Source organism: Triticum aestivum, chromosome 2A (assembly GCF_018294505.1).
Source record: "Triticum aestivum cultivar Chinese Spring chromosome 2A, IWGSC CS RefSeq v2.1, whole genome shotgun sequence".
In the NCBI taxonomy this organism is placed as follows: Eukaryota; Viridiplantae; Streptophyta; class Magnoliopsida; order Poales; family Poaceae; genus Triticum; species Triticum aestivum.
In genome coordinates this window covers 29,772,337-29,795,254 of record NC_057797.1, presented here as the reverse complement: position 1 = coordinate 29,795,254, position 22,918 = coordinate 29,772,337, and the positions used below count along the sequence as shown (strand labels likewise).

The 22,918-nt window shown below is 45.6% G+C and overlaps 2 protein-coding genes and 1 pseudogene across 5 annotated transcripts; 2 read left to right on the top strand and 1 right to left on the bottom strand.

The window, feature by feature from the left end:
- Positions 1 to 5,249: 5,249 nt before the first annotated feature.
- LOC123191428 (disease resistance protein Pik-2-like) lies at positions 5,250 to 14,615 on the top strand (annotated as a pseudogene).
- Positions 14,616 to 14,687: 72 nt separating this feature from the next.
- Positions 14,688 to 22,632, bottom strand: LOC123187178 (uncharacterized protein At2g29880). 3 transcript variants are annotated; one of them, XR_006493853.1, is made up of 6 exons: positions 22,431 to 22,632; positions 21,711 to 21,921; positions 21,242 to 21,628; positions 20,543 to 21,145; positions 19,609 to 19,836; positions 14,688 to 14,865 (listed from the first exon to the last, which is right to left on the bottom strand). XR_006493853.1 is itself a non-coding variant. In XM_044598968.1 (4 exons), the coding sequence occupies exons 2-4, from the start codon at positions 21,919 to 21,921 to the stop codon at positions 20,556 to 20,558; spliced, it is 1,188 nt and encodes a 395-aa protein (XP_044454903.1). In that variant the 5' UTR covers positions 22,431 to 22,631; the 3' UTR covers positions 20,304 to 20,555. The 3 variants fall into 3 exon arrangements, 1 of the variants encoding a protein (XP_044454903.1); XR_006493854.1 differs by having other exon boundaries at positions 19,771 to 19,836; XM_044598968.1 differs by lacking the exons at positions 14,688 to 14,865; positions 19,609 to 19,836 and having other exon boundaries at positions 20,304 to 21,145; positions 22,431 to 22,631.
- On the top strand, positions 19,044 to 20,323 carry LOC123187179 (putative nuclease HARBI1). 2 transcript variants are annotated; one of them, XM_044598970.1, is made up of 3 exons: positions 19,086 to 19,234; positions 19,268 to 19,453; positions 19,540 to 20,323. In XM_044598970.1, the coding sequence occupies exons 1-3, from the start codon at positions 19,160 to 19,162 to the stop codon at positions 20,101 to 20,103; spliced, it is 825 nt and encodes a 274-aa protein (XP_044454905.1). In that variant the 5' UTR covers positions 19,086 to 19,159; the 3' UTR covers positions 20,104 to 20,323. The 2 variants fall into 2 exon arrangements, with proteins under 2 accessions (XP_044454904.1, XP_044454905.1); XM_044598969.1 differs by having other exon boundaries at positions 19,044 to 19,453.
- Positions 22,633 to 22,918: the final 286 nt, after the last annotated feature.

Sequence of the window (22,918 nt, the reverse complement as noted above, 5' to 3'; positions counted from 1 at the left end):
GCACCGTGTTATAGTTTAATGCAACTTTTTTCTGCACAAGAGATAGTTCGATGCTAGCGGCTACTAACTTTTGTTTTCTGCAGAGACGCTTTGCTAGTGATCAGACCAGGAAGGCATACACAACATTGAACGAGCAGTTCGATGCGTACACCGGGGTCATCTGGCAGCCCTACACGGAAGCAGCCATACAAGCGAGATACCCTGGTGGTCTGTCTGTGCTATGCACAAGGGACCGAGATTACTGGATGACAAAATCAAAGATCATCTTCGATGTCTTCGTCGAGGAGATGGCACAACAGAGGGTTATGAGGCAATTTGGTCTTCTGCAGTTGGAGCTGCCTCCCCCTATAGAGAACCCGGTGCCAGCACACATCCACAGGTATTAACTAGTTTTTCAATGTTGCATTATCTTTCATAGTACTCCATTTGAAGCTTTAGGTAATTGTTGAACACACACCACAATTTTAGGACGACAAGGAAGGGCATGACCAGGACAACTCCTGACTGGCTAGTTAGACTAGAGCCGTATGTTATAGAATGGGAGACAGCAAACACACATCTATGGCACGAGAATCACAATTTTGATATCAATGAATTCAATCTCTATTTGCGGCGCTACATGACCGGAACACGGTTACGCATCGTTGAAAACTCCCACCCAGAGGAGATACCGGATCCTACTCCGTCGGATATGTACCTGAGCAATGACACTTCGGGCTCTAGGTAGTACGCGGTAAGATATATTTTCTTTAAGTAATGTTGTCACATACTTTGACGTGCAAGAGACATACATTATTAATCGTCATGGAAATTTGCAGGCTACCTTGACACACGAACTCTTCCAGGACGTGACCACCTTTGGACGATCACTGTCGTCTGGACCTCTTCTTCAACACCGTCCAGTGCTACAACCCTTCTTGGAACGAATTTAGAACAAGATACGGACTGTGTACGAGGCTATCACGTGCACCCGGAGAACCAACATTGTTCAGCACCAGTAGCAACAGCCCCGTCACTCCATGCACCGACATCAACCACGTCCACGTCTAGCACATCAGCCGACAACCAAGCCACCCCGTCCTGACCAACCTGGCAGTTCAACGTGGCAGCAACCACAGAACTATGGTCCCACATCGAGCTTCGTGTTTTCTCCACAGCCACAGCATCACGGTCCCTCGTCGAGCTTCGTGTTTTCTCCATAGCCACAGCAGCACGGTCCCTCGTCGAGCTTCGTGTTTGAGCCAGAGCAGCCGTCACAACCAGCAGATAAGTGTCTTCATTTTTATTGTTTTCAATATTAATTGAGGCGACCTCATTCTTCATGACTAAACGTTCCATCGTGCAGGAGCCTACGGATATCATGCGTCTATGTCAGCATCACATCATACGTGGGGGAGTGATCAACATCCCGAGGAGAACATACATGCTCAGATATCGCAGCACACCCAGTGGATGAACATGTATTTGACTCCTCCACCAGGCCCCACACAGGATACACAGCATGACCAGGGAGAGTCTGAAATTCCTCCTCGTAACATTAAGCCACCTAATAGGTTGGGATAGTCGCCGCTTCCAGATCCACCTCCCCGCCAGGCCAGACGTCGTCACTGACGCTTCCATCTATCAGTAGAGACATGACCATCTACTTATGTATGAGACTTATGCCTATTCTATGTATGAGACAAATGACTATGTACTTATGTATGAGACATATGCCTACTCTATTTTAGTACTCTATTATCCGAACCACAACATCATATTTAGATAGAACATAATGCTCGTACAACAAGACAGTATAAACAACTAGATAGAACTGCATCTAAATTAACGGTACGTACGACTAAACTTACAACATACATCATAAAAACTACATGAAGTCATAATCGTCATCCTCCGTCGATGCAGAACTCTTGCCCTTTGAGGATGCAGAACTCTTACCCTTGGACGATGCAGAACTCTTGCCCTTCGAGGATGCAGTACTCTTGCCCTTGGACGATGCAAAACTCTTGCTCTTTGACGATGCAGAACTCGGAAGCGGCGGCATGAAGATATCATCTTCGTCCTCGCTCTCCTCAGTCCATAAAAATGGATGCTTTTCTGCAGTCCTTCTGAAAGTTTCACTCTCCGGCTCCACTACCTTCTTCCACCTTGCATGCAACCTAAGAAGTTCTATACATACCTCCTCATAGGTCCTTTCAGGCCATCCAGACATACGTAATTCGTGAGCCAACTCATTCATTATGGTGTCACTACCGGTGAGTTCGTCCCATGGAATTATCCTATTGTCCATCCTGAAATCGGTAGCTAGCCTCAAAAGAGTCCTGCTCATCTCAGAGTGAAAACTACGATCGGAAGGATAATGGGACATCTCAACTACACTACACTGGAATGCTTATCCTCCTCTGTCTGAAGGGGGTTTTATAGGTAGGGATGAGAAAATGGCGGGAAAGAACGATTGCGGTATGGCGGGAAACGATTGGCGGGAAACGGGTGGCGGGAAAGAGTTGGCGCGAACATATGGCGGGAAACAGGTGGCGGGAAAGAGTTAGCGCGGACATATGGCGGGAAACGGGTGGCGGAAAAGAGTTGGCGCGAACATATGGCGGGAAAATATTGCGGGGAAAGGGTTACGCGAAATACGTCATAGTTTATAAAAAAATCCGGGGATCGTTCGGGACAAAAATGATGGCATACACCTGTCGGTCCACAGCAAGCCAATTAGTCCCTGTCGGCCCACAGCAGGCCAATTAGGCCCTGTCGGCCCACTACTGGCCGACTGAACCTGAACTGGTGGCCGATAGGCCAATCGGCCAGCTGCAAGCCGATAGGATCTCAGTCGGCCTGCTGTGGGCCGACTAGGTCCACTCGGCCTGCCGCGGGCCGACAGTGTATTATTTTTAAAAATTATTTTTTAAGCGTAATATTTGTGCAAATTAATAAAAGAATGTATTATTTAAAAAAATTAGCCATTGTATGATACTCAACCCTTTCTTTCTTCATTTAATTCTATATCACTTCATCAAAATTAGCTATGGCATGCATTACGGGAAACCATAATTGGATGATACTTCCATTACAGGCAGCCTTAGTTGGATGTTGTAGTCGGCTTCTTGAGTCATGTGAAACAATGGGAACATCAAGCCATCGGTAGCGTAGAAATGAGGTATGTCCCGAGGGCGCCAGGACAACCGTGGAAAGCGGCAAATTTGTCAGGGAGAGGACATGGACACCCCTACTCTGTATCGGCAATGTAGCTCACCTCAACAACGAAACACCGTGACAGATCATGATGGCATTAGGAAGCGAACCCCACCCGACGTTGATGACGACGTCGAACAGCCGACCGCGTCAATCCCATCGAATGGTTGTCTGGCCAGGAACTGCCTTCATGGAGCCAGAAGCAACAACCTTTTGCCCTCGAGAAACTGTCAAAAAGGTGATATTACAGAAGCTCTACAATCCTATTAGGGAAACTAAAATTGGGTAGTTGAGTTATTTACAAAAAATTGGATGGAATGTTAAACATTTATGCTATGGAAAAGAGAAGCATAAGCTATGTGGAAAATAGTTAATTTTTTAAATTTTAGAGAGCAACTAATTGAGGAGTACTCCTTCGCGTTTTGGGGGCTCCCTTCAGATTTTGCTTTATTTTCTTTACTCATTGAGGAGTACTCCTTTGCGTCATGGAGCCAGAAGCAACAACCTTTTCGCGTTTTTGGCTTTTAGATGATTTTTTTGGTTTTTGGCTTTTCTGTTTTTCCTGGTTTTTCAGAGGATTTGGACAAAAAACCGAGGAAAACAATTTCTTGAAAAACGCATTTTTTCTTCCACGAGAGGCACAGATTACTTCTCGTGGAGGTGCGAATTTGTTTCCTCAAGAGGCATGGGCGTGACCCTCGGAAAGTGAAAAAAATTCGTTGAAACCTATGAACATGAAATCTAGTTTAGAAGATCTCGACGCGAGGAACCTAATGGTGAAAACTGTTTGAGGTTTGAATGCACGGTTTAGAAGATAAAATATTTTGAACAAACAAATTTATAAAAAAAAAACTATCATATATATTGCAACAAGTGACGCACATGCAGCACGCCACTTGGTCACAACCTATGAGGTGAGAGTGATCTTTGAAAAAAAGTACTACTGATTTCGCCCTTTTTAGCTCCACTGGGCCTTGTTCGGTCTCCGCTCTGCTAGCATTGGGCCAGACCTTCTGTGGGCTTTACCACCTCTACTGCACACCGTTCCCCTAGAAAAACATTAAGAAAAAACACCTCTACAGCGCCGAGGCCTTCTCCCCCGAATCCCACGCCGGCGGCGTTCTCCTCTTCCGCAGCCGAATCCCGCGGCGCGTTCTCCTCACAAAATCCAACAGCACAGCGGGGTGGAGAATCGGTTCGAGCTTGGCTTCGGCGTGAGCAGTGAGCCGGCGCCGGCGGCCACCGCGGTAGGAGCAGGACGAAGACGGGGAGCGGGACCGCGGGAGGAGGCGTCGGCCTGCTGCTACAGGTAAGGCCGATACTGTACCTTTTAGTTTCGCATCGCCAATTTGATAGGATTTTCTTCACCGCTATATATGAACGCGCTCCTCAGGACTGGTATCAGAAAGTAGCAGTACAGTAGGCAGTAAAGATACGTGTTCAGGGCTACAGGGCGCAGATATTTGGGGCATTCATCATGAATAAGATTGCTCTGTTTTGCCTAATTATTTAATGGTATTTGCGTGCACATCCGAGAATTAAACTTCACTGATCATGAAACAGTGTTGTTAGTAGTGGAGTGGTAGGCAGATGCAAATCAAAACTTCATTTTTTTCTTCTGCTTGTTGTGATGGAGCTGACAGTATTAGGATTTTGCATACCACGCTCTTTTGCCCAAATTACATGAATGTATCATCAAGTAGAAGCGAACTTTTATCAAGCCCATTGTTCATGAGATGTAGCCATTTCAACTGTTTGTTTAGGACAGGTACCACAAATTTCGCTTTTGGTTCTGAGCAGGTGCAAATACTTTCAGTTTCGAAACACATGGGAGTGATGTCTGAAGCGTACGGTACCAGTTGTAAGCTATTCAGTTCGTTGATGGCGGCGAGCCGGTTAATATGCAAATCTCGGAAGTGCAGAGTTGTGGACCTGCCGATTAATTAGCTTGGTTGTGGTACAATTTATGATTTAAAGCTGAAGGTGATTAGTTTTGCTGACTTTTGCAATTTTGTGATGACAGAGAAAAAAAATCAATGGTCTACAGGATCAGCTCATGGGACTTGAGGCAAGTCTGGCAGAAGCTCTGTCCAGTAAGCATTTCAAGCATTTCTTCACTCACTTGTGCACTCTTCAGTAAAGGGATCTATATCCTACTCAATTTGTTTCTTTTTTGTTATAATGGTTCACCACATGCGCCAGTTAATCAATGTTTGATTTCGTATTGGTGTCATTGCATTTTCCTGCATTTCGTGGAAGGGCTGAAATGTTGTACACTGCCTCTGCAGCCCAACTAAAGAAAGGATCAGAAAGTAAGCTCACCAGTGAGTCAATTTCGATTGCCACTGCAACGAATGAGCAGCTCAGGAGCTTGGTCTTGTATTAGAGGGATAGGAGTAGGACTAGGAGAGACAAGTGTAATATCACATTAGCTTTGAGGTAAAAATGTAGATTCTAAATCATGGTACAATATTTTAAAGTGTCACACTATTACCTGATCTGCAAAGCCTACACTGAATAGGAAATTAGAAGTGTTTCAGTAGGATTTAAAGATATGAGTCCAAATATTCCAGTCTGAGCTCTTTTGAGCTCCTAGGGTCAACATCTTTTGCCCTTGTAATTTGTATTTATGTTGACTCCAACATGATTCTTTTGTCAGAATATTTCCCCTGGCTATGCACAGAACGTGAAATCAACATACCTTCATACTTCTTTTGATGGCAGCTATCGAAGCTATTGAGGCTAATATTGACATGATGGGAAAAAAGAACCTAGACGAAGCTATCATGTGGTACAATAAATTTCTCGGTTTTGAAGTTTTTGCAGGAGAAGGTAATGAGAGTTTCAATGATATGGTCCTTTAAGTTGCTGCATACCATCACATGTGACATTTCCTCTTTTTTTCTAGGGGTTAGATTTGTCTTCAATAAAGTTGGCATGCAAAGAAGGCGGGCCTGTAGCCTGCTGGTCCTGCACTGTCTAATATTCATATTGTTTGAAAATGTATAGGCATTGAAGTTCTCATTTTCTTTATAACAGTAGTTGAGTGTATTCCACTGCTTAAAGACACTGAAGAATTGTTGGAAGGATTTCAACCGCACTAACGATCTCTCAAGTTTGTTAAGAGTCATCAGAGCAAGGTCCTGGGTTCAAACCAGTCTCCTTGCAGAATTATTATGCAAAGGAAGGATGTCTAGAAAATCCCTTCCCCAGACCCCACCTCGTGTGGGAACTTTAAGCAATGGGTACACCCTTTTTAAAGTTGACATGCAAAGTCCTGACAATGAGTATTTATTTTGCACAAAGGTCCCATAAAGATGAATAGAGCTGTGAGTTACAATTTTGAGTGAAGTGCATTGTAGGTCCTTAAACTATTTCAGGGGTGTCACATAGGTCCTCGAACTATGAAAATCGTCATTTAGGTCCTCGAAGTACAGTAAGTGTGTCATCCAGGTCCAAAATCTCACTAACCCCCTCTAAATGGCCAGCTGGCATGGTGAACAGTGCGAAAAAAAAAAATATGAACAAAAAAATCTGAAAATCTTTGGCATCAAAGATACCCCTGGTGCGTGAATAGTAAAAATGTTCATTAATTCAAAAAAATGTTCGCGAATATGGGAAAAATATTCGCGACTTTAAAAAAGTTCACAAACAATAAATTTGAAAATATGTTCGCGAACCACAAATATTGTTCGTGGGTATGGAAAAAAATGTTCGCGAACCACAAAAATTCCTGACTTTAAAAAATGTTAGTGAACTTTTTATTAAAGTCGCAAATATTTTTTCCGAATTCATCGTTCGCGAACATTTTATTAAAGTCACGAATATTTTTTCCAAATTCATCGTCCGCGAACATTTTTTTAAAGTCATGAATATTTTTTCCAAATTCATCGTTCGCAAACTTTTTTTAAACTCGAGAATATTTTTCCCAAATTCATCGTTTGCGAAGATTTTTTTAAAGTCGTGAATATTTTTTCCAAATTCATCGTTCGTGAACTTTTTTTAAACTCACGAATATTTTTTTAAAGTCACAAATATTTTTTTCCAAATTCATTGTTCGCGAACATTTTATTAAAGTCACAAATATTTTTCCAAATTCATCGTTCGCGAACTTTTTTTGAATTAACGATATTTTTACTGTTCACGCGCCAGGATCTCTTCGATGACAGAGGATCTCAGTTTTTTTTATACTTTTTATATTTATTCTTTGTCGTGTACTGTACATCACGCCCAGGAATTCAGGACTGTTTGCCGCGTACTGTTACGGTTACTGTTTATGTGCCAGCTGGCCAGTTAGAGCCTGTCAGGGAGATTTTGGACCTGAATGACACACTTACTGCACTTTGAGGACCTAGATGACGATTTTCATAGTTCGAGGACCTACGTGACATCCCTGGAATAGTTCAAGGACCTACAGTGCACTTCACTCTACAATTTTCTACCTGTGCTGTCTAATATTCATATTGTTTGAAAATGTGTAGTCATTGAAGTTCTCATTTTCTTTGTAACAGTAATTCAGTGTATTCCATTGCTTGAAGACACTGAAGAATTGTTGAAGGACTGCACTAATGATCTCTTCAAGTTTGTTAGAAACACGAGAGCAAGATTCCAGCTGCTACCGTTAAAGGTATTCCATTCTCCTTACAAAACTGCATCGAGTCCATTTTCCCTGAAATGCCAGTTAATGATGGCACTGTTTCCCCCCAAGAGTAATTCTTTTAATATTGCTGCAATAACGTTCTATGTATGTATCGAGTATTTTAGTTACCTAAATTTTCAGCAATCTGTTTTCCACCTTTCATTGTTATGGGGGCCATATATGCTGCATCTGGTCTTATTCTCGATCTTTTAATTTGGATTATAGAAATGAATTTGCTTTTTAATACAGGATATTTATTACTCCCTCCGTAAAGAAATATAAGAGCGTCTAGATCACTACTAGTACTAGTTAGTGAAAATAGTTAGTAAATGGTCGAGATATGCGTAGTTTCCACTTCTTATGATGATATGAGAATAGACATTGAGTTATTTTTTTCTCGAACGGACACCCCAGTAATCATCATTGTATTAGAATAAACGGCGAAACGCCACGATGGAGCATGTCTTACAACCTCAAAAAACAAAGAAGAGAGAGAAACAGACAGAAACCAAAGCCAAACCAAAAACAAGAAACAAAATACAGGCAAAAAAGCCACTGTACACTACCCTAAAACCTTATGGCATAGGCTCAGGAGGTCACTATGTTGAGGGCATGCTGAGTGCCTTGCTGCAGCAAGCAGGCATAGCCGCACTTCAGTGAGGATGGCGTCCGCCAGCATGGCGCATCAGGCGAGTTGTCAAAAACGCAGTCAGTTCGAAGGCACCACAGCTGCCACATCATGAGGACTATGGGAGATCTCACGCCTTTGGCCGTGTCTGCGTCTGTACGCTTTGCCGCGCTCTCAAACCAGCTCGTGAACTCGTCACCAGGTTGCACATGGAACCTTGCAATTCTTAGGAAATTGGCAGAATGCATAGGTCTATTTGTAAAGCTCATATAATACAGGAGTTTGTTGGAAGAGCAATAAGTTTACTTCCTGCAATCTCACAATAAGTCCATTTACTCAAAAATTAATTTTTGACAAACATAATCGTGGGTGTATGTTTTAATTGACTGAGTGTCGAGATGAACCTTGACTTGAAATTATATTGACCATACTTTGCATGATGGAAGGCTGGCAGAATGTCTTAGGAGTTACTCTTCCTAATCTTACCCATGATGAGTAATCTTCCTAATAATCTTGGTAATTAAAATTTATGGTTTAGTTTTCTGATCTAAAGTAGCTGAAGCTCCACTGTGTTTTTCTGATTTGGTTTCACAAAATTGTCAAACTTCAAGGATATTGAACTGCAAATAACCTGACAGCTAACTGAAAGGAATGCCTTGCCGAGTACCTACTGCAGAGTAGTTCATTTTCACGTCTGATGTAGCAAACCATGCCTAGTGTCTGCTTCCTCATGATGAGTAATACTGAAGATGGTGTATGGTAGAATATTTATGTCTAAAGTTGGGATGCCTAGCTTGTGAGCTATATAAATCTTTGTTCTGCACTACATGTGGATTTGTAAATGTGCTAAATATTCCTTTGTCATTTATAGAGTTCTAGTGTAATCTCTGTGTGCAGGGGTTCATCCCACAAGTTCATGTTGCCCAGACACATCATCCATAACAACTTCATAATCACCGGCTTTGTCCGTTGATACCAGAAGCGAAAGTGGCAGCAATCCAAGTCATTTCGGGAACCATTCAAAGAGTCAAGATCTCCCCTAGATGCTAGAACAGACATGCAAAGCAAAAGAGGATTATACATGAAGCAAAGGGTCTGGACATGGCTCTGAACTGAAGAAACACTCAAAGAATACGGACATTCCTCAATGGTATCGTACCATCCTTGTCACTCAAGCAAATGAAAGAGTAGAAGATAAAACTAGCTAGGCATATGTTTCCCATTGCATGCATGTTTTTGTCACGTCATCCCGTTCGACGATTATCCGATCCTTTTGCCAGACAAAGTGGATTGGATCGTTAGATGGTAGAACAGACATGCAAAGCAAAAGAGGATTATCCCTGAAGTAAAGGGTCTGGATATGGTCCTGAACTTAGATGCTACAGCAGACATGCAAAGCAAAAGAGAATGATACATGAAGTAAAGGGTCTGGGCATGGTCCTGAACTGAAGAAACACTCAAAGAATACATTCCTCAATGGAATCATACCATCCTTGCCAGCTCAAGTAAATGAAAGAGTAGAAGGCAAACTAGCTAGGCATTGGTACCAGGACAAAGCAGATCTATAGACCATGTGATGCTATTGTTGCCACACACCCGTGCATGCATGATAACCAATAATTCATTGGCATGTTCTTGGTTAGGCTCCAGCTCCTCCATTTTCTTGGTTGACGTAGCTAATCTGAGCCTAGCTAGCTTGCTGGACATACACCAGCCGGCAGGGCCGCGGCTGCGATGGCTGAGCTCGCGTCTGGCGCCGTGAGCTCGCTGCTGGGCCTCCTCCGGAACGAGGCGCTGCTGCTGAGCCGCGTCGGCAGCGACTCGGAGTTCATCAAGGAGGAGATGGAGAGCATGCACAGCTTCCTGGAACACCTGGCCAGGACCGCACCTCCTGCTGGCAGCGGCGGGCACGACGAGCAGGTGCGCACGTGGATGAAGCAGGTCCGTGACCTGGCCCATGATTGCAGCAACTGCATCGACCTCTACCTCCGGCGCGGTGACCCCGCAGTCTACCGTGCCAGGGCCGGCCGCTGGCGCTACCTCTGGTGGGCTTCCTGGTTGGTGCAGAGGATGGTCACCCAGCACAATGCGGCCATCCGGCTGCGCGAGCTGAAGGAGCGGGCGCGTGACGTCGGCAAGCGGCGGTTGCGGTACGGTGTGGAGATCCCGCGGAAGGAAGCAGCGCCAACTTTGCCGTCGTCGTCTCAAGCTGCCGCTACACAAGACAAGGAGGAAGAGGAGGATGATGACGACGATCAGAATCAAGCGACCGACGGTTCTTATACCCGTCAAAGAGCTCTAGAACCTCGCCTTCTTGAAGAGTACTGCACCGAGAAGCTAGCCAACTGGCTGGAAACCAACGAGGGTGAATCCATAACATCAATTGCCCTTGTTGTGCCGGATGATATGCAGGACGCTGGTGCCATTGCACGCGACTCTTTGACTTCGCCAACCGCCAACTTCATGTGCAAGGTCGTCAATCTCTCGGCATTGCACCTCCCATGGGATCTTCCGCTGTTACCCAGTGAGATCCTCTGCTACATCTTGCGTGAATGTAAGCAGCATCAAGGCACGGAACAAGGCGAGCTGAACGTGCCAGAGGGAGATCTTCGGGAGAAAGTTTGCCGTTACAAAAATGAACTCCTGGATGAAGTATGGGACATGATTGGTTATAGAGAAGTCGATGAAAAGATTGAAGAAATCAGGAACATGGTTGGAGAAGTTGAAGCGGGGAAGATTGGAGGAGTTGATAGAAAGAAGGTTGAAGAAAATATTTGCTTAGTCATACTCCTCCATGCCCTGCGGCTCAGGCAGAAGGCGCCTGACATGGGTATGCCACTATCCTCCAATCAGGCTATAGAGGAAACTGCTTCCAGGCTGAAAGCTCATATGGAGACAGGCGAGTCCAAGCCCCAGATTTGTCTCGATGATGCCCAGTACAAAGATATCCTGCACAACCTGTTCCTGACAAACAAGCCCCCACAGTCCCAGCAGGTCCAGGAAGCCACCAGCAGCGCTACTACAATGAGCGTGGATCACACCAAAGAAATCATCCACAACCACAAGATTACTCTAGACATCATATTGGGGCTGCTTCCCAAGCAACAGCTACCAGAAGGCACCTCTACTAAGGAACAAGTCACTGATGCTGCTGCTTCTGTGATCAAACAAAAGGAGAACTCCAAGGAGATTGCAGGGGAGGTGACCAATGCTGCTGCTGCTGCTGCCTCTGTTATCAAAGAAACCAAGGAGAAAACGAAGGAGGTATCAGAGGAGGTGATCAGTGCTATTGCTTCTGCTGTTATCAAGGAAACCAAGTTGAAAATGGAGACATCAGGGGAGCTGGCCAGGGATATTGCTTCTGCCCTTGTCAAAGAAACCAAGGAGACTCAAGGAGCTATCCACGGAGGTGACTAGTGCTATTGCTTCTGCTGTTATCAAGGAAACCACGGAGAAAATGAAGGAGATGCAAATTACCAGTGCTATTGCTGCTGCTGTCATCGAAGAAGCAAAGGAGAAGATGAAGAAAATAGTATCGGAAGAGGTTGAGACGGCCACTGAAGTTGCAGCTGCCATCAAAGAAACCAAGCGAAAGATGTATCAGTTCCTGTGGAAGATTGTGGGTCAGCTTCGTATCAAAGTGCTAGTGGACAAGATTAAGCCGCATCTGGAAAACAAGAAGACCCTGATTATCCTCCAAGATGACCAAGACTATGTTTCAGCCGGATCCCGGTGGGAGGAGACCAGAAATGCTTTGAAACTGTTAGGGTGCAGAGCAGTGATTGTGTCCACAAAGAACAGCCAAAAGGCCACAGAATTTTGCCATCCACCGGGAGTAGAGCCAATAACTTATTCCCTAGTTGGACTCTACCATGATACTGTGCTTGAGCTTACAAAGGCACGGATGAATAAGGGAAATGACGGCTACACCCCAAACATTCTCCGTGAAATCTTGGCCAAGTGTCATCCACATGAGTTCTGCATGAAGATCTTCACGTACGCTCTTTATGCTAATCCCAATAGGAGCTATGAAGAACTGTGCAAGTTACATGAAGATCTGGTTCCCCACAAGACATTTGGCAGTAAAGCTAAGAAGATGATCAAGTTCTCCTACAAAGATCTGCCTAGAGAACACAAGACTTGCTTGCTGTACCTAGCCATCTTCCCTCAAGGCCAAAACATCAAAAGGTCTACCTTAATAGGACGATGGGTTACGGAGGGGTTGATAACTAAGCAAGACTGGGCCACCGCAGTGCATCATGCCGAGCAATGTTTTGACACTCTGATTGAACGGGGGCTTCTTTTTCCTCATGAAATTGGTGCTGCAGGAAAGGTCAAGAGCTGCATTTTAGGTGATCAAGTCCATGGCTTTATCACCAAGGTTGCAAGTAAGGAGCACATTTTGGATGCACGCCTGTCAGATCTTTGGGCTCGGCATTTCTCCATCTTTAGTGGTCTCCGACTCCGTGCCTCTGATGGCATCGATAACTTTGTACACAAGCTCCCCAAATATTCACCTCAATTGCCGCTGCTCAAGGTGCTAGATCTGGAAGGCACTAAATGCTTTGAGAAAAATCACTACCTCAGGGACATTTGCAACAAGATATTACTTCTCAAGTATCTGAGCCTAAGAAGAACAAATGTTAGATATCTTCCCAGTGAAATAAACAACCTCCATGAGCTAGAGGTATTGGATATCCGGCAAACTATGGTACCTGAGCGTGCAACAAGGGATGTCCTGCTCCTGAAGCTGAGGCGCTTCTTGGCTAACCGCGTTGATCCAAATCCAGGACTCAATGATAAGTCGCCACACTTTCCTGTCCAGATTCCTTCCAAAATTGAAAAAATGGAAAATTTGGAGGTACTATCAAGTGTCAAGGCTTCAGGGGATGGCCGTGAGTTGAAAGAGATAAAAAATCTATGGCAATTAAGGAAGCTCGGTGTGGTTATTGAAGACAGGGTCATTCACCTCACGAGGTTGCTTCAAGCGATCAGTGACCTAAAAGATTGCCTTCGATCTCTTTCAGTCACCATATCATGCAACACCAGAACTAAGAGCATTCTATCCAGCAAAGAGGGGCATGCAATAGATGTGCACCGTTGGTTAAGACAAACTCCCAAGCATCAACGGAGTCACAGAAAAGGTGCAGCTTCTTGAACCGCTGGCCAAAGGTAGCGATGAGCTTGCCAAGGTAACTCTGGCTGGTACTGTGTTGAAACAGGATGATCTGATGGTCCTTGCTGTCCTTCCGAAATTACACTGTGTCAGACTCCGATCCAAAGCATACAATGAGAGCAAGCTCACCTTCAAGAAGGAAGAATTCCAACAGCTAAAGTACTTTATTGTGGAGGGCAACATGACTGAGACAGACATCGAGTTTCAAGACGTCGAGTTTCAAGATGGTGCAACTGCTGAGCTGGAGAAGGTCGTCTTGTCCTTCACCAACATAAGGTTTCTGAGTGGGATCGACAACCTTCCAAAATTGAAGGAGCTTGATTTAGAAGGCAACCGATTCCTACTTTCATTTGCTCAAGACGAAGCATCTCCTGAGCAAAGCACCAAGATTGGATCTGCTGAGCAAAACACGGAGGGCGGATCTACTGAGCCAAACACCCAGAGTAGAGCCCCTGAACAAAACAGCGAGAGTAGAGCTCCTGAGCACAACACAGAGAGCACAGCTACTGAGCCAAACACTCAGAGTAGAGCCCCTGAACAAAATATCGAGAGTAGAGCTCCTGAGCACAACACACAGGGCAGAACTACTGAGGAAATCACTCGGATTAGTGACCCTGAGCAAAGCAACGAGCACAACACTCCTGAGCAAGACAGTCAGAATACAGCTCCTAAGCAAAACACTGACACTAGAGCCGAGCAAAACACGGGGAGTAAATCTCTTGATCAGAACACTGAGAACAGAGTTGCGGAGGGAATCACTCAGAGTAGAGACCCTGAGCAAAGCAACGAGCGCAAAGCTCCCGAGCAAGACAGTCAGAGTACAACTCCTAAGCAAAACACTGACGGCTTCTTTGGATCACAGGATTTGCAAAACAAAGGAATAGGAAAAATGGAGGATTTGACTGCCATGACATAGCCAATCCTATGGATTGCAAATCCAAAGGAACTGGTAACAAAGTGCCTTTGGCTGCATCATAGGAGACGTACAGGAATCCTATACAATAAAGTATTATTATTTCTATTTGTAAGTCTGATATTTTTCAAACTTCCAACGGCTAGTGCAGTCAACTGCCTGAAGTAGCCGTTAGCAGCAAGTGCCTATATAACCTGATGCTACTCTCTACAATGGATAGCTCTTTTCCCTGCCCACAGCATTTGCTGCCTGTGCTCTATTCTTTCATCTTCCCCTTGCTGCCTGTGCTCTATGCTTTCATCTTCCCCTTGCTGAAGAAACCAACAAGGTTAGTGCTTATCTCCTATAGCAAAATCATACTTCCATGCTATTCAATATATCACAATCACATATTTTTTTACTGTTTCATTCAACTCCTTTTCAGCATATTTGGCTCATTTGTTGCTGCACACCATGAATCCAAGCTACCGTCGTAGATCAGAAAGTGACTATGAATTTATTCATTTTGTACTTCCTACTTTAGAAGATGTATCACAATCTTCTTCTAGTAAGAAACCAATGCATACATGTGACGCCCCCGATTTAATCGTACACTAATCATGCACGCAAATGTGTACGATCAAGATCAGGGACTCACGGGAAGATATCACAACACAACTCTACAAATAAAAATAAGTCATACAAGCATCATAATACAAGCCAGGGGCCTCGAGGGCTCGAATACAAGTGCTCGATCATAGACGAGTCAACGGAAGCAACAATATCTGAGTACAGACATAAGTTAAACAAGTTTGCCTTAAGAAGGCTAGCACAAACTGGGATACCGATCGAAAGAGGCGCAGGCCTCCTGCCTGGGATCCTCCTAACTACTCCTGGACGTCGTCAGCAGGCTGCACGTAGTAGTAGGCACCTCCGGTGTAGTAAGGGTCGTCGTCGACGGTGGCGTCTGGCTCCTGGACTCCAGCATCTGGTTGCGACAACCAGAAAGAAAGGAAAGGGGGGAAAAGGGGGGGAGAAAGCAACCGTGAGTACTCATCCAAAGTACTCGCAAGCAAGGAACTAAACTACATATGCATGGGTATATGTGTAAGGAGGCCATATCAGTGGACTGAACTGCAGAATGCCAGAATAAGAGGGGGATAACTAGTCCTGTCGAAGACTACGCTTCTCGCAGCCACCGTCGTGCAGCATGTAGAAGAGAGTAGATTGACGTCCTCCATGTAGCATCTTCAAGTAGCATCTCCAAGTAGCATCTCCAGGTAGCATCTCGAGTAGCATAATCCTACCCGGCGATCCTCTCCTCGTCGCCCTGCGGAAAAGCGATCACCGGGTTGTCTGTGGAACTTGGAAGGGTGTGTTTTATTAAGTATCCGGTTCTAGTTGTCATAAGGTCAAGGTACAACTCCAAGTCGTCCTGTTACCGAAGATCACGGCTATTCGAATAGATTAACTTTCCTGCAGGGGTGCACCACATAACCCAACACGCTCGATCCCATTTGGCCGGACACACTTTCCTGGGTCATGCCCGGCCGCGGAAGATCAACACGTCGCAGCCCCACCTAGGCAAAACAGAGAGGCCAGCACATCGGTCTAAACCTAAGCGCACAGGGGTCTGGGCCCATCGCCCATAGCACACCTGCACGTTGCGTACGCGGCCGAAAGCAGAACTAGCCCCCTTAATACAAGAGCAGGCTTACGTTCCAATTCGGCGCGCGCCGCTCCGTCGCTGACGTCTGAAGTGCTTCGGCTGATACCACGACGTCGGGATACCCATAACTACTCCCACGTAGATGGTTAGTGCGTATAGGCTCGTAGCCAGACTCAGATCAAATACCAAGATCTCGTTAAGCGTGTTAAGTATCTGCGAACGCCGAACAGGGCCAGGCCCACCTGTCTCCTAGGTGGTCTCAACCTACCCTGCCGCTCCGCCACAAAGTAACCGTCGGGGACCGTCGGGAACCCAGGCCCACCTCTACCGGGATGGAGCCACCTGTCCTTTCAGCCCCCAACTCCGAACAGTATCACAGGTAATGTAACAGTGTAAAGTATATAGTATATGCCCGTGATCACCTCCCGAAGTGATCACAGCCCGGTAGTATAGCATGGCAGACGGACAAAAGTGTAGGGCCGCTGATGGAACACTAGCATCCTATACTAAGCATTTAGGATTGCGGGTAAGGTATCAATGACGGTAGCAACAATGACAGGCTATGCATCAGAATAGGATTAACGAAAAGCAGTAACATGCTACACTACTCTAATGCAAGCAGTATAGAGGAGAATAGGCGATATCTGGTGATCAAGGGGGGGGGGGCTTGCCTGGTTGCTCAGACAAGGAGGGGTCGTCGGTGACGTAGTCGTACTCGGTGGCATCAGCGTCGGTCTCGGTGTCTAGCGAGAGAAGAGGGGGGAGAAACAATAAATATAATGCAAACAAATGCATGACGATGCATGACATGAAAAAAGCGTGATGCTATGGGTGCCCTAACGCGGTAAGAGGTGGTACCGGTGAAGGGGGGAAACATCCGGGAAAGTATTCCCGGTGTTTCGCATTTTCGGGCAGATGAACCTGAGGGGGAAAGTTGCGTGTTCGCTATGCTAGGGATGCGTGGCGGACGAACGGGCTGCGTATCCGGATTCATCTCGTTGTTCTGAGCAACTTTCATGTACAAAGTATTTTCATCTGATCTGATTACGGATTATTTTATATTAATTTTCAAAGTTTTAAATGATTTTCTAATTTCTGGGTTTAATTTAATTCGAAACTAAATTAGTATTTAAATGCTATGGGTACACAGAAAGTGTACCCAGAAGTGTGCACCTAAGGCTGACAGGTGGGGACAGTTGACTAAGTCAACTACCCAGTCACTAGGTCCAGTCAGCAGTTGATTGGTCAGCTTGACTAGTCAAAGGGGTCTAGTGGGACCCCCTGTCAATGACTAGGCTAGTCCAGTCAGCAGTTTGACTTGGTCAATCTGGACAAGGGGTCCACCTGTCATTGGCTGATATTTTAACAGATCGTTTTTAATGGGATAATTATTTGACGGGGCCCCTGTCAGTGAGTCACCATTTTTTTACAGATTTTATTTATCCAAAAAAAACATTAATTAGCGAGGTGGGGGCCGGTGTCAGGGTGTCAGGAGGTGGTTAGCTCATCGCTAATGAGGCCACGTAAGTGGCTAATGGCGGTGATGGCAGAATGCGCCGGCGGCGGCCATTCAAAGGACTCCGGCCACTATTTGGCCCGGGGACGGTTCCCACTGCACGTGCTCGACGTCGCGCGTCGACTGTTAACCACGGCTCGTGCGGGGGCTACCGGAATCGACGGGGGCGACGACGTGCAGTGGCAGTGACGTTGGAGAGCACGGAGGGAGGCGGTTGCAGGGGCGGCCCGAGCGGCAGAGCTCCGGCGGGCGCGCGGTCATGGGACAGAAGCTGGGCACGGGCGTAATGAGGGCGCCGTTGCGGTGCGGCAGTAGCAGCCTTGGCTACGTGGCGCGCACGGGCGCGCGGGGGGGGGGGGAGGCGAGCGGGCCACACGGCAGCGTGGGCGACAGCAGGGGAGCACGACGGGAGCAAGCGGGTGCAGGCCACAGGCGGGGCACGGCGAGCAAGGGGACCGGAGGAGAGGAATCTCACGAGGGGATGTAGGGTCCGGGCAGTGGGGGTCGAGGAAGAAGACGGGGACTACGCAGTCTGGCGGGGAGGCGACGCCGGCGAGGTAGCGGGCGATCCGGTGGTGGCGGCGTCGAGCGGCGACGGGGTGGGGGCCCCGAGCACTGGGCACCAGTCAGGAGGAGCTGAGGACGGGGCAACGACCGGGCCGCCGGCGACGAGGGCGGCAAGGGGATGAGCGGCGACGGCGGGGAAGCACCGAGCGGCGTCGGGGTCGAGCCCTCGATCTCGATCCAGATCGAGGGGGGAGTGGGCGATGTGGGGGGGGGGAGGAGTGGGGTAGTGCGGTCGGGTTAGGGTTTCGGTCGGGTTGGGGGGTTAAGTGGTGCTGGGGCCGGTTGGGCCAGTGAGCTGGCCGGCTGGGCCGTTGGCCCAGTTGGCCAGGGGGCCTTTTTTGTATTTTAGTTTTCTATCCTTTTATGTATTTCATTTCTTTTTTTGTTTTATTTTGTTCCTCATTGTATTTTAGTTTTGTAAAGTACAGAAATAATCCCTAAATTGGTAATAGAAATTATACCACTGCCACAATTAAGTTGGCACCTAAATATATTAGTTTGTAATCGTTTATCATTTTAAAAGCATTTAAATAATTGTGTTTGCTACTGTTTTAGTTTATTTGGTGCGTTTAAATATTTTATTAAATGATGATTTCTTCACCAACATTTATTATGGATTATTTGACACATTAGGAACAATTTAGTTTTGACTTTTGAAAACTTTAATTGTTTTGACTTTAATTCAAATTTGAATTTGGTTTGGTTCCGAGCTAACACGAGATTATCAACAATAATCGAGGTGACGTGGCACCATTACCAGAGGGTTACTGTAGCTTGATTACCCGGACGTCACAATACATCAAAACTTTCGGGGGCTTGGCGTGTTCAGGAGATTTTAACGGGGCATGAAAGCTTATGCAAAAGGACTTTCCGCATGGAAGTGGACATTTTTCAAGCACTTGTTGACAAGCTGCGTGAGAAAAAACTCCTTGCTGATTCAAAAGTACTAGCAGTAGAAGAGCAAGTGGCAATATTTTTGTATGCAGTATCCAAAAATGCAACAAATGAAACCCTACAGGATTGGTTTCAGCATAGTGCAGAAACAATAAGCCGGCGATTTGGATTAGTGCTTGATGCGATCACACGGCTCACAAATGTCTATATACGTCCACCTTCCCTCAACCCACATCCAATCTTGAGCAAACCACAATTTTATCATTTCTTTCAGGTATGAGTATGTACAATTTAGATCAAATATTTTAGTTAATTCAGCGCAAGGTAATAACATAGAGATATCATATTTTGTTTGTGCAGAATTGCATTGGTGCTATAGATGGAACCCATATTCCTATGTTCCTATCACCAGGCCAACAAGAACCATACCGGAACAGGAAGCAAACGCTCTCACAAAATGTCATGGTTGCTTGTGACTTCGACTTAAAATTTGTGCATGTACATGCTGGGTGGGAAGGATCAGCTTCTGATGCAAGAGTTCTACAAGATGCACTAAATCATGGTTTTCATGTACCTCATGGTAAATTTTACCTTGTTGATGCTGGTTATGCAAACACACCCCAATTTCTTGCTCCATACCGTGGTACTAGGTATCATCTAAAAGAACAAGGAGAAGTACGTCAAAGGCCACAAAATTACAAGGAATTGTTCAACCTTCGTCATGCTCAACTTCGGAATCATATAGAGAGAATTATCGGCATACTAAAAATGAGATTTCCTATCCTGAAAGTTGCTGCACATTATTCAGTTGATAAACAAATTGACATATCCGTGGCTTGTTGTGTTTTGCACAATTTCATACGCCTACACAAAGGAGATATGGAGTGGCCCAAAGATGCTCCCATGGAGATTGACCCGAACTAGATTGTTGATGTGCCAAATGGAGACCACGACTATCATGGTGATATACATGCATTTAATTATTCCAGACAAGCAGGAAATCAAATGCGAGATCATATTGCACAAGGAATGTGGAACCAGTATGTATCACGCAGAGCTTGACATGTATATGTATCGTGAAGATATGATATGCAAGTTGTATTACCATTCATGTGCTTCTGATATTGATATTCTACTTCATTAAGTTAATATTCTCATGTCCTTTTTTCAGAAACATGGTGGGAGTCTGAAACAAAGAACTCATATACTAGGCCTCTCATTGTACCAAAATACAGAGGTCTAGTAAACAAAAGCATGCTACTACATGACTAGTTTATCATCTCAATCTACCAAAATATAGAGGTCTAGTAAACAAAAGAGTACTGCTTCACTAAGTTCATTGCTAGAGAAGGGTAGGAAAAACCTCCATGTTTTCCTTAGTTTTCGTTGGTACGAGCAATCTCCCTTTTAATCCAAGCCAACCGTCGTTCATCACTAGAGAAAGACAGGAAAATCTCCCTGTTTTCCCTAGTTTTGAAGATGTCTGATGCCAACAACATATCGCTCAATTGTAGACCATCTAATCCTTCAATCGTTGTGATGCACTTGTGAATGCTAAATGGATCCTCTAGTTTCTTCTCCTCAATGGCTGCAAATCGATTTATTTCTTCCATCTTGAGCCTAAGGTATCTTTCATGGAATCCATCTGCAGAGCTTGTAGGATTTTGCTTCTGTCTTTTTCTACGTCTACTCTCAGGCTTCACGGTGGGTGCTTTTGGGGGTATTGATTGGGTATACATTTGTTCATTCGGTGTTGATGTATGCTGGACAGAATCAAGATTTGCTCCCTCAACCTCTTCTTCCAAAGGAAATTGCAAACCTGGCTCATCTAGAGCTACTGTTGGAGGTGAAGATGATTCATATGTATCATTCGAATGTGTTGGGTGCGATGATGGAGCAGATGCATTTTTTGCCTTGTTAGCATAATAATCCATACCATGACGAGATCTTCCTTCGGCGTAATGACCTATACGTCCAACAAAAAACATATACTTAGCTCAGGAAAATATGACCTAAAACTTGATATCAAATATAAAAAAGCATCATGTAATGTTAAACTAACCATCGTAGAGAGAAGCCAAATCATTAAAGTATGGAAAAGACTTGTCTCGCCATTGGAGGGCCTCCTTACTATTCTTGCGAGCAACAAAACTAGCCCAAACACTTGCTGGTGCTTCTACCATCATTCTATCCTTGTCCCATCCAAACCCACTTTCTGCCAACAATTCTTTCACACTTCGATATTCCTTCTTTATATCTTGCTCCTTTTGTTTGACTTGAACAACACTAAATGATACACAAAATGCTTGATTTAGTCGATTAACAATGTTTGTCCAGGCCTCTTTGCTCCATGCATTTTGTGTTCGAAAACCAGGAACATCATGCTCTTTCAGCAAGTCAATAAGAAACAACTTCATTTGATGAGTCCACTTAGCCCTCTTCGTCATACCTAAAATTAATGACTCGAATTTAACTACAGTAGACCGCACATTCTTGTATATTATGCAAGTAATTGTCACTAGGAGTAATACCTATATCACGAGGATACTCAACAGCCCCGTGATCGTCATCAATATCACCAAGTCCTTGTGATTGTCCACGACTGCGAGCACGATCGGCATCAATAGCACCAAGTCCTTGTGACTGCACACGGCCGCGGGCACGATCAACATCCATGTCAAGAAATCCTTGTGATTGCACACGGCTGCCTGGCAGCTCAAATGAGTTAAGCTGATGGACCATCTGCATTGCAAAAAAACTTATTTTACAAGATTGTACTCAGAAACCCATAGTAATACGCACAAGCATGTATGAGCAGTACACACCAAGGCATAAAAATACAGCACTTCCATCTCTCAATTCCTCACAGTTTCTCTCTTCACGGACATCCGACACGCCAGATCCATCTCTCAATGTCTCAATTCTCTCTTTGCACATAAGACATCACATCAGGCACGCACACACTCAGGCATGGGAAGCACACACCCACGGCGACCCACTCAAGCCGGTCAAGAAATTCACTCGGGCACCACAGTCGTGGGACGCGGTCCTCTGGCAGCGGGAGGACGCCAGCGACATCCGCTTCGCCCCTACCATCAACAGCCCTCGCCGGCCAGGTGACTGCCAACGCCACACCCGATGGCTAGTTCCGGCAAGATCTGCCACCCCCGCGCCATATCGGGCACCCCCTCCCTCGATCTAGAAATAATTGCAAGGGAAGGAGATGGACGGACTATGTGATGCGGGCTAACCTGGATGGGGCCGGCGCTGATCTCGTCGAACTCGATGAGGAAGGAGGGTCTGAGAGCGAGGTGGTCGGCGTACGGTCGCTGGGTCGTCGCCGCTTCCGTCGGGGGATCTGACCTTGTCGCCGCTTCCGCCAGTCGCGACCTCGCCACCGCTTTCGGTGCCTTTTTTTATTTCCTTCCAGAGCGATCCGAGGTTTTTTTTTTCATTTTTTGACAGCAACGCGTGGTGTTTTCACACGAAGCAGCGCGGTTGTTTTGGCGCGAACACTCTCTTTTCGCGCCAGGAATCTTTTCAAGAGGTCGGACCTCAGGCGTAAATTCGTCTGGGTTCAGCGCCTTGGGAAACCAATCCTAAGGAATTTTGAGAACGTAATCCTGTGATCCAAATGCAATCCGTAGGATACAATCCTGAGGTTTACAATCCAGCAAAAATCCTGTGAAAATCCTTCGATCCAAAGAAGGCCTGAGACTACAACCGAGCAAAACACTGA

Excerpts from the sequence above, each read along its gene's own strand:
- LOC123187179 (XM_044598969.1), top strand. The coding sequence starts at position 19,160 with ATGGAAGTGGACATTTTTCAAGCACTTGTTGACAAGCTGCGTGAGAAA. Across the intron at positions 19,454-19,539 it reads AATTTTATCATTTCTTTCAG|AATTGCATTGGTGCTATAGA; the intron begins GTATGAGTATGT and ends TTGTTTGTGCAG.
- LOC123187178 (XM_044598968.1), bottom strand. The coding sequence starts at position 21,921 with ATGGTCCATCAGCTTAACTCATTTGAGCTGCCAGGCAGCCGTGTGCAA. Across the intron at positions 21,629-21,710 it reads TGAGTATCCTCGTGATATAG|GTATGACGAAGAGGGCTAAG; the intron begins GTATTACTCCTA and ends CATTAATTTTAG. Across the intron at positions 21,146-21,241 it reads TTTGGCTTCTCTCTACGATG|GTCATTACGCCGAAGGAAGA; the intron begins GTTAGTTTAACA and ends TTGGACGTATAG.